Below are 11,604 nucleotides of genomic sequence, written 5' to 3' on the forward strand. Positions count from 1 at the left end.
GCGAAACGGGTACGCCCCTCGCCAATCGTTGCCAAAACCATCTATGTGTGTATATGTTTTATATGTTCCACAGACTTATTCGATAAGAATGATATCATCTGCAGTGGTTCTGTAGATTTTTTACCATATAAATACGTCGGATTAATATAAATATAAGTAAAAAAAATTTAAAAATAAAATATACATACATATATCAACAATAGTTAACATATTTTAATATACAATACATATACACTTACGAAAATTATATAAAAAAACTTACAACAAAACATACGATAGTTAAACGACAAGGTGATGCGAGTTCCATAAATATGCCTCAATATTCTACGTATGGTTTTCTTATATATTTAAGGGTCTCTAATTATTCATGTTTTTTACATAACATACAAATACCTCTGATTATTTTATGTTATCCTAGTATAACATTGGGCATTATAAGTTATCTGTGATTAGATTTTCTTTTATTATGATTAATTTAGTTTGTTTAAATTGAAATAGCTAATAGATGTTTTTTATATATATAAATTTAATCTTCAAATACTTATATAGAGTTAAAAATAGCGTCATATTTATTACTCATGAACTAGAATAGATATAGAATAAATAAATAACATAGTAGAGTTCGCTCGCTATATTTCCGCAATACACTATCCTATATAAACATAAACATCTTCACAACACTCATGTTATCCTGGTACAATTGTGCGAAATTGACGTAATTTCGCATCAGCAACTGTTTTTGCGGACACGCGCCACTCTCGCAAACATTCCGGTCATTGTCGTCTAATCATTATACGCTCGCACTACAATGGCTGGACGGCGGAGAACACTCGACGTATTTTTTGTAGGTCGGGGAAACCCTCATTCATGTATGAATTACTATGCGAATTCTCGACTCTGATTTTTTTTCTTTTAATATTTGCAAATGTATACTTGAGTGTATGTGTGTGTATATTTATAGAAATTAGAAGTTGTGTGCGTTCGCTATGTAGGCGATATTTTTACCGATCCGATATCTCATAAGGTCTTTTTATATATTCGCTATATTTTACACATATCTGTTTAGACAGGGGGAAGCTGGGAACCTAGTTCCCATTAAACACTTCCATTCCTCCTTTCACCTTCAGATAAGAACCTAACCACCTATTAAGAAATTTATGATATTACGCTTACTTAATATTAATAAAAAATATTTTATAAAAATAAGTATCTGTAATTGAACACGGATACAGTGTTATCACTAAAACGTTGGTGTTATCGGGCGAACACACTTTATCTGCGCGCACGCATCGTGCGTGCGTATTGCATTTCGCGCGATACGCATTCCGTCTTCTTGCACGTTTTCAATATTGTTGCATTGTCTTTTATTACTTTCGCAAACGAATTACTAATAATTATAATGTTTTAGACGTGATATTTATTGAGAAATTTAAAGTGCGTTACGCATTGACAAATTAAGAAACCGTATGAGTTATAGGCAAATAAAAGGATAATAACAGCTTTAGTTACTAACCAAATGTTATTCCATAGTATACATAAAAATATGCGAATTTTTCGTTAATACCTATGCCACGGCTATTGATTTCGTTAAATAAATAAATAAAATAAAATAAAAAGAGCCCTTATTTTCTCTGACCTGTTTACATAATTTGTTTTGCTTATAACTAACATTTTACACAATATATAAAAAAATATTTACTAACATAGAATTGAATATTAACTGAAATTGTCCTTCTTTTTTTTTTTTTTTTTTTTTTTTTTTTTATTTTTCCAAATGTTAATTTATTGAAATGCTAATTTTTTCAAATGTAACTTTTTTTCCAATTTTTTTTTGTATATATTTTTTTGTTTTTTATTCATTATTATTATTTCTGCTAGTGTCAGCTACCAGGTCAGGCTGTCCTACGACATAGGCCTCCTCAAGTTCCCTCCACTTGTGCCGGTCTAGTGCTGTCCGTCTCCACCCCTTTGGCAGGTCGTCTTCCCATCTTTTAATCTGTCTCCCTCTCCGTCTTTTTCCATTTCTTGGGTACCATTCTGAGACTTTTTTGGTCCACTTTCCTGCATGTGATCTCATCATGTGACCAGTCCACTTCCACTTAAGAGTTCTTGTTTTTACTTTGACATCCGATACTTTGGTAATGCTCCGGATTTTTGTTGCTTTGCATTTGTCTTTCAATCTCAGGCCCATCATGCTCCTTTCCATTCCTCTTTGGCATACTCCCAGTTTGTGTTCAATTTTCTGTGATAATGGCCAAGTTTGACAGCCGTAGGTGAGGCATGGGAGGATACATGTGTTAAATATTTTTGATTTTTCTGAAATGGGCACTAATTTATTCTTCATTATTTCACGGAGAGACCAGTATCTTTGCCAGGTGTTATTTATTCGTCTGTCTACTTCCTTATTTGGCAGATCCTTTACTGATATTACTTGACCCAGGTATATATATTCGTTGACATATTTAATCTCTTCCTCCACTTCTATTTTGACTTTGGTCATGTTAGTCATTAATTTGGTTTTGCTGGTATTCATTGATAGTCCTGCTTTTTTGCTTTCTGATGCTAGTTGTTGCAGCATTAGTTGTAGGGTGTCTGGATCTTCTGCAAACAAGACTATGTCGTCTGCGAATCTCAGGTGGTGTAGCTTTTCTCCATTGATATTGATGCCGAAGTTGTCCCAGTTGAGTTGCCTGAAGATGTTCTCTAAGACTGCGTTGAATATCTTGGGTGACAGCGGGTCTCCTTGTCTAACTCCTCTTTGAATATGGAATAGATTTCCTGTTTTTTCTAGTTGTATTTTTGCTGTGCTTTTCTCATATATTTGCTTTATTATTCTTATATATTTTTGCTCAACCCCTTGGTTTCTCAATGAGTCCCATATGTAGCTATGCTTCAGGGAGTCAAATGCTTTATTATAGTCGACGAAGGATAAGTAATACGGGCGGTTGTATTCGTTGCATTTCTCTATTACTTGCTTGACAGTGTGTATATGATCAATTGTTGAGAAATCGGATCGGAATCCAGCTTGCTCTATAGGCTGATTACTGTCTAACTGTTTGGTCAGGCGTTCTAGTATAATTTTTATGAATATTTTATACAGGTTTGGGATTAAGCTGATAGGTCTATAATTGTTTATATTACTCTTGTCTCCCTTTTTATGCAAAAGTATGATTGTTGAAGATGTCCATTGAGAGGGTATTTGTTCTGTGTCTAAAATTTGGTTACATATATGAGCGAAAGGTTTTATTATTTGTTCAATGGTTGCTTTTAGTAGTTCATTAGTTATTTTATCATCGCCAGGTGATTTTCCTATCTTTTGTGTTTGAATAGCCCTTCTTACTTCGCTTTGCAATATCTGTGGGATTGTTTCTTGGTTTGTATTGTCCTTAAATGTTGTATCGTCTGTTTGTTCCTTTAGATTGTCTGTATATAATTCTTTGTAAAAATCTGTTGCTGTTTTTAAGATGTGTTGTCGTTTGGTTGTAGTATGAACATTGTTGTCTTTATCTTTTTTTATCGTTTTCAATATCCATGTAGAATATTCTTTTAGTTGTTTCGAAGCCCTTTTAATGCCTCCTGTTTTGCTTATTTGTTCTCTTATTATATGAAGCCGCCTTGCTTTTCTATGGTCCCTTATTGCTTTTGTGATTTCTTTGCTAATGTTTGTTATTTTTTCACGGTTTTCTGTTCTATTACTAATCAAATCTTCTCTCTCCATAATCTTCAATCTGGCTGTATTTCCAAGCTTGTCTTTTGTACCTTCCCACGAACAATTCTTTAATTTTGACAGCGCTTTTTCTAAAGAGTTGTACTTGTCTTGTATGTTACTTTGCTTCTCTATTTTGTCTAATGATCCTTTTAATTCATGTAAGTTTTGTTCTGTTAAAAGTGGTAGGGCCCCCCCTTTCGTTCCGTGGAATTTTCTTCTTGGTAATTTCAGTTCCTTACACGCAATAGCACCTCTCACCAGTCTATGATCGGAATTAAAGTTAAATTTGGGCACCGCACCTACATTGTTAAAAATCTTGGGCACATTAGTAGTGATGAAGTCTATCTCATGTTTATCTTTGCCATTAGGGGAGATCCAAGTCCATTTATTTTTCTGCTTTTTGGGAAAAAAAGTGTTCATTATTCTCAAGTTATGTTCGAAACAGAAATCTATGATTCTTTGGCCATTATCGTTTCGCCTTCCTTGGCTATATTTTCCCAAAATATATTCACCTATTTCCGATTTACTTCCTATTTGACTATTAAAATCACCCATTACTATTATATTCTTATTTACTATTTGCATTGTTTTGGTGAGGGTTTGGTAGAATATATCTTTCTCCTTCTCTGTTGCTTGATCTGTAGGGGCATATATCTGAAGGATTGAGAATGGATTCCTGAAACCAGGTAAATTTATATTTAAAATGCCAATTCGATCTGATATGCCAACAAATTCTTCCACATATTTTTTTTTTTTTTTAATCCTTTTTTAACCAGAAATCCTATTCCATATTTCCCTTGAATTTCTCCTTTGAAAAAAAATATGTATTCCTTAAATTCTTGTATCTCTTCTCCGGCTCTTCTAACTTCACATAGGCCCATTATGTCCCATTTAATATCCTTTAATGCATTTTCGAGCTCGATAAGTCTGTCTTCCGTTCTTAGTGTCCTTGTATTCAGAGTGGTTATATACAGTTTGCTTGTCTTATTATTTAGGGTGGATGGAGTGGTATTTGAGGGTGTTGGTCTATCAACCCCACGAGGACCAGTCGGCTTGGGGTTGGTCCGTCTCCGGTTGCTGATATCTAATTGCTAATTCTTTTTATTGCTAGTTGATGATGAGGAGGTAAGTGAGTTTGATCTCCCTTTCATTAAATCATAAGCATTGGTTTTATTTACTTTGCTATTTGAAGCCATATTATATTGTTTTTTAGGGTTTATATATGTTCCTGGAGAAGTTGATTGTTCTCTCTTCTTTCTCTCTGTAATTATATTGTCTTCCTTAACTATCAGTTTGTCATACTTTATATAAGCAATGTTTCCTTTAGCCTTTTCCTCTTTAAGTTGTTGCTGCAGTTCTTTTCTTTTTTCTAGCACCGATTTTGGATAATCTTCAACTACATAAACATGTTTAAATCTTTTCTTGTTTTTTAAAATTTCAACTTTTTTCCAATAATTTGTAAAAGAGATCAGAACAGGTCTGGGTTTTCCTTTATGTTTGTTTCCAATTCTAAATGTGTTCTGAATATCGCTTGTTTCAAGAGAGATGTTGAGGTCATTTCCAATAATTTCTATAATTGCTTTGAGTAGATCTATTGAGCCTTTTTCTGTCTCATCCAATTTGAAGAGTAGTATATTATTCCTTTTCTTGTCATTTTCTAGTTTATATACCTTTCTTTCTAGTAATTCCATTTTCTCTTTGAGTTTTTTATTATCTTCCAATATCGGCACTAATTTTTCGTTCATCTGTTTTAGAAGATTGTTAGTGATCATTGTAGTTTGCTTGTCCATTTCTATTTTCATTTGGTCAAAAAGCATTTGAAATTGTTGCTCCATTTTTATTTTTATTTAATTAACACAAAATTCAGCTAAACACAATTGTCTTTGCGTATGACAAAGCGTTAAGTTATGACAGTTCTTTTGGTGGTGTTTCCAATCGTATGTTAGATTTCTTTGGTTGGCAGTATTGTGGCGTCATTTCACTTTTCTTCTATTGATTTCGTTATTTGTTTATAAATAATTATAGAAATGTTTGGATAGCTTTTAGTATTGTCAAAAATATACAGCTAAAGTTAATTAAACATTTATATTATGCAATTATTATTAACTGCATCAATAAATAATAATAATTAAAAAAACACTCTAATTTGGTTATTTATGTTACTTTAAATTGTCGCACCTCATTTGAAACTCTATTATATTATAAGGTTTAGGTAATGCACGAATACGTGGTTGTTATTTCAAGTCGATATAACAGCGGCGAGTACTGGCAACAGATAGTACTATCGGTACTGAGAACTAATGCACGCGATAACGTACGATAACGAAATGACAAATTGCAATAACTACGAAAAAAATGACAAAAATAGCATGCATGCAACTGCTATGCAGATTGATGGTTCCTGTCAGAATGTGTACTTATAGCTTTATTAATGTCAATTGGTCGCTTCGACTTTTTTTTATGGGTATGTTTTTTAATAGCTTTTATGATTGTGGCAAAAGAAAATCTGCTTATTCCTATGAGCAGATATCAAAATAGAAAGATAATTAATATTCTTTTTAAAATTGAATATAAATTGAACTAATTTAGGATCTAAAACAATAAATATTTATTTAAAATAAACCTTTTACGTGCAGGCGACATTTTATTCGCATTAAAGGATCAGTTTATATTTGCCAACAATAATATACTTATGGGCAATCTTTTTTGATACAAAAACGAGAAAAGGGGTTTTACACTAAGCCTTTTGAAGCGGGTCGAATTGGGTATGGACAGGAAGAAGTATTCGCTTACTTTTTGCTATTATTGTGATAGTAAAACTGTCATCATATTTCATGCTTAAGTAATATTCATAGTAAAATTTGTTTTCACATAGTAAAATATAGATATGTGGGTAGATATTTTTATGTAATGTTTAAAATTGGATAATGTACATAAAATAAAAAAAAGACATTATATTACTTAATTCTTTTTCTAACTGTATTTATGACGTTAAAACAATTATAAAAAAGATTGACACACAGATAAGGTATAAATTAAAATTTGCATTGAAATTGAAAATTGCATTATTATTCATAGTTCACTATCTGATACAATCATAACTTGCCTATTTGTAGTGAAATAGAACCCTACAATATTGACCCCGTCGAACACGGCTTGAATAGAAGGGCCATTATAATAAAAATACAATTTGAACCACAACCCCACATAAACAACGGGGTATTTGCAAATAACCGTGAGTTAATCGCCATGTTATTAGATCTTGTTTTTTATATTTGTTAAAAGTATAAATTGATAATTTAAGACGATTATTAGGTACATATATTATCTTATTTAAATTGTTTTACTAAAGAAGACTGAACGAAGGATTATTATATTTGGTTGGAATTTGGAATTATTGCAATAATACTACAAAATATAATTTTTAGGTCAACTGTCAAGTCATTTAATTGAAATTAAAGTCTTAAATTTCTGTGTTGTTGTTAAGAACTCTATTATCTATAATTATCATATTTATAATGGTGGTTGCACCAGGGGCATCCATATCGCTGACTAAAGGACAATTTTGTTGCGAATGATACCTTTAATTATAGACTATAGACTATATGGTCACTATCAGGTTCATCTATTCGCACTGCGGTATTGTGCACGTGAAACGGAAATAACATATGACAGTAGGTAGATACTATTGATTTAGTATAAAAGCGCACTGGCCTTCGTTGTTTTTGTTTGCATGTTTGATATTTGTAAAACCGTTATTTTTATCGACGTAATAGTTAGACGTTGTGGTCGAATAGAAACGAAAAAAGATTATATTTTAAGTTGATACGCAAAAATATTAATAGGATATCTAGACTAAATTAATTTCTTTTTTATGTTTTGTATTTTTTTTATTGTTATAATTATTTAGTTAAATTAATATTAATCTAGTCCTTAATATCGTAGTTTGTAGTATACGAGATAGTTTTCGGTTTGATCCCAATTTGGGTTATGATTAACTAAACGCTCAAGTATGATAGAGGGCCGATTAAAATACAATGTCACGGAATTTAAAGAATAGGGCGGAAAATTGTGAATGGAGTATCTTAACACTATGTTTCTCGTTTAAACGGGAGATGCGTAAAGTTAAAAATAATAAAGATAAAAAAAATAGTGAGCATTTAGGACAGATGATTTCATGCTCTTTCCTAATTTGGGTGTTCCAGCTATTTGAAAGGTTTTTGAAATTTTAAAGTAGGCTTGTTTAGCTTAAAATTTATGTGGATATTTCGAAAGCGTGATTTTTAAACCTTAGCAAAACATACCTACTATAAATCAGTAGATTGTTCGACATGTAGCTCATTAGCGATAGGTGTATAATAAATAATCAACTACTCTCCACTTATATAACCTCAATTTGAATATCACATACCCTTGTTGATAACTCGTGGAGGCTGAAAGAATTAATAGTTTTTTTGTATAATGTCACACATTGGCAAATATGAGAGAAGGATAAAGACCGAAATATTTATTTACAGAATTAAGCTTCACGCTGTATCCCGCACACAGCAGGGTAGGCAGAGGGAACCTAGTGTTAAGACATTCCATTCCCCACTTTCTGCCGAATTCTGGAGGCATTGCGTGGTGAGTGGCAGAACTCAACGCCGCGCTTTGTCTCGACACCAGAGCGAAGAAATGGAAATATAAACGTAAATAAATATTTCACTTACTCGAGTGGGGATCGAACCCACAACCGTCGCATTACAGTCACACCCTTGTGCCGCTGCGAAGACTTGATTATAACGAAATAGTTGAAACTTACAACTGTGTTGCAAAAAGTTTTATTTGAAATCTGGTTTATGATAAGTAACTTGATGGAAATGTGGAAGTGTTTAAAATTATTTAATTAGGCATTTACCGTAATTAATCTACGTTAACAAGGAGGTATATTTGTGTGTATTGCGAATGATATAAGATTAGCTTCACAGTGTGAAGGAAGCTTTCCTGCATGGCAGGGTAGAAACCTAGTGTAAAACCTAAAAACTCCGTTTCCTAATTTTCGGTGAGTTTTCGAGTTTTTTTTTCGATTATAAACGATATATATATATTTATATACAACATTTGCCTCTAGTATGCATAGTGCTTATTACGTTACTGAACTATTCCACAAAGTTGAACAAAACTTAAATAATTCAAGAAATTATTTAAAAACCTGGTATATAAATTATTCAATGGCTACATTTCCAACTTTCCAATGCATTTTAAATGCATCGTATCAGTGCAACGACCATGCGCCGATGGGACGATCTCTCGCGGCTAGCAGATCGAGTCCGTCCAAGGACGTCCACTTCGGTACTACCCACAAACTTTATAACTACTCTATTTATATAAATATAAGACTCAATTTTCCGTAACAGGCGACATCTTTAATCCACCGACTGAGCCAGCAAGAAAAATGATCCTGTATAAAAAAAGTAAAAAAGTTGATAGCTCGCGGTTGTTTTATTTTGTAGAGCTTCGGAGTCAACATGGCCGCGAGTGGGGAAGCGAATTATATGGGTATATGGCTTTTAATGCCTATATATAGACAGTATATGTGATTCTCCAATTACGATGCCGTATATATGCGGAGGACCTAAAGTTATTTTCATGCAATCGATAAGTTTATGATAGTTATGTACACTTAAAATATTTTTATATACTTGCGAGCTTACGAGGTAATACGTAATGTATTAAATGTTATAAATATTCTTTTTTTGGAATCCACTTCTAAAAATCGTTAAGCGCCTTCTTGTCTGCAAGGCAGGTGCACGTTTATGTTTTGACAATAACACTTAGCAGAACCACCCATTTTTAATTGGATGTGTTTTTTTTTTGTTTCTTGACCTATTTTAAAAACGAATATCTTATATTATACCTATAATTACAATTGCAACTATTTTTATATAAAAAATATTCTTAAAAAAATAGCTTTTTATGAATATAAAAGTTATATAATATAAGATAAAGACTTTTTTTACATGAGACAGATATTATACAACATACAAATTCCATTAAATAATAATTTATTTTGCGATTTCATTTCACAAATTATTATAAAATTATTTAAATTAATGAAGACTAGACAATGGCAGGAAAGAGTATATTGTTTCACCTCGGCCTCTCTCGGGGAGTTTCGCTACAATGAACCGCATCCGGACTCGCCCGCTTTCGCCGCACTAGACGTTGATTACGAATGTTGATTAAAATACATATATTGTCAACTTTTTATGTACAGGAAATTAAAATTAATTCATTAACTTAAAAAATACATCATTAATTTTTGTATATAAAAATATAAAAAACTAGGTATTATTCAATAGCCTGGATGTTTTTCAAAATATTAATACTACCTAAATAGATATCTAGATTTATACCGGAACCCCATAATATAATAAAAAAACATGTTTTTCACAGTTCAGGCGAATAGCGAAGCAATGTAGAGACCCCTAACAGACGTAACTTATTAAAAACTGTGTTTATTATTTGTTTTTTTTTTTCTCTTTATTAGCAACAGTGTATTATTTAATTGTCTCTTATAATATACGGGATGAGAGGGTAAAGCACCCTTGATGATACAGATAATATAAAATAATAAATTCAGTAAGGGCGCGTGGCGGGAAGCTGGTGACAAATGATGGCGTTTCGTTTGCGTGAAATTACAAATACCTCTTTATGTTGGCCACTACCCCTTTCATAATTATGCAAAATTAATATATCAATTGCAGCTAAATTATAAGCAAGTTAAAAGTGCAGACATTTATTGTATACTAGCGACCATTTCGCGCCTTCGCCCGTTTGAATTACATAATTATTAATTTACTTATCTACATTACTTTTGTTGTATATTAATAATGTCATTTTATAAATAAATCTATATTGAAAAGTTCAATTTGAGCCAATTCAATAAACAGTACACAACAAATATAATATTTATAGCAATTTTGTCGAACAATATTCTTGAAAATGGTATAAATTTCTATTTATAAGCCGATTGATAGAAAATTAAATCGGTTAAGTTATTAGTTTAGCATGAACAATAAATATAAACAATTTTTTTTCTCTCACACATGTGATGTGTGTTTTTATTATGAGCAAGTATAAAAGTATAGATTAAAAGATTTTTTAATAATATGTAAATGGCATTTTCTTAAAGTTTATAATTTGATTAATTACTAAAATTAATTTGATTAAGGAAAATGTATATTCTTATTCTTCTTTCATTCCATTTGATGAACATGTTTGTTTATATCGATTGGGATTATTATTAGTAACGTCGTCCATTGTTACCATCACTTGATCCCTTACGTTCGGTTCATCAGCCGCGTCAATTCCGTAACTCAACAAGCCACCATGCGGGATCGCATTATTGCTTTTTTATTACTTTTTTCACTAACCCCCGCTTCGCGCAAGTTTTTGCTGCGCGTGCGTTGCCGTGGGATAGGTCGCGGAGCTTCGCCATGCTGGTATTAGCATAATGCTCTTTTGTGTAACGCTTTATTTATCAATTGTCACTTGTACTAAATTACACAAATAAAATTGTAATTAATTGAAATATATTTGTAGTTTAAGGTTTATTGAACTAGTTTTGTTAGCGCAAAATACTTATAAACTACTTTTATTTGTAGCAAAGGTCAAATCTATTAGAGGTATTAACAAAGGCGCATTTGCATTTCTGCATTTGTATTTCCGGGGCAACAACCAAATTATCATCAAATTTAACGGTCGTGCGGTTGACCGCTCTGTCTACTACTATGAACAATTATTTATTTTACTAAATTAAACAGTTAAACTTAGAAGATATGAAATGGAATAAAATTAAATTGCCCTATTAATGTTTTCCCACATTTTTAATAAAGTATTACAGCTTAACCATT

General features: G+C 31.9%; 1 protein-coding gene across 1 annotated transcript; it reads right to left on the reverse strand.

Moving 5' to 3' along the window:
* Positions 1–4,800: 4,800 nt before the first annotated feature.
* On the reverse strand, positions 4,801–5,544 carry LOC146530029 (uncharacterized). The gene has a single exon (XM_085200520.1). The coding sequence runs from the start codon at positions 5,542–5,544 to the stop codon at positions 4,801–4,803; it is 744 nt and encodes a 247-aa protein (XP_085056646.1).
* Positions 5,545–11,604: the final 6,060 nt, after the last annotated feature.

This window comes from Heliconius melpomene, chromosome 17 (assembly GCF_056956725.1).
Source record: "Heliconius melpomene rosina isolate 202511_hmr_F chromosome 17, ASM5695672v1, whole genome shotgun sequence".
Classification (NCBI taxonomy): Eukaryota; Metazoa; Arthropoda; class Insecta; order Lepidoptera; family Nymphalidae; genus Heliconius; species Heliconius melpomene.

Bases quoted from the DNA above. Each gene is read 5' to 3' on its own strand.
- LOC146530029 (XM_085200520.1), bottom strand. From the start codon at position 5,544: ATGGAGCAACAATTTCAAATGCTTTTTGACCAAATGAAAATAGAAATG.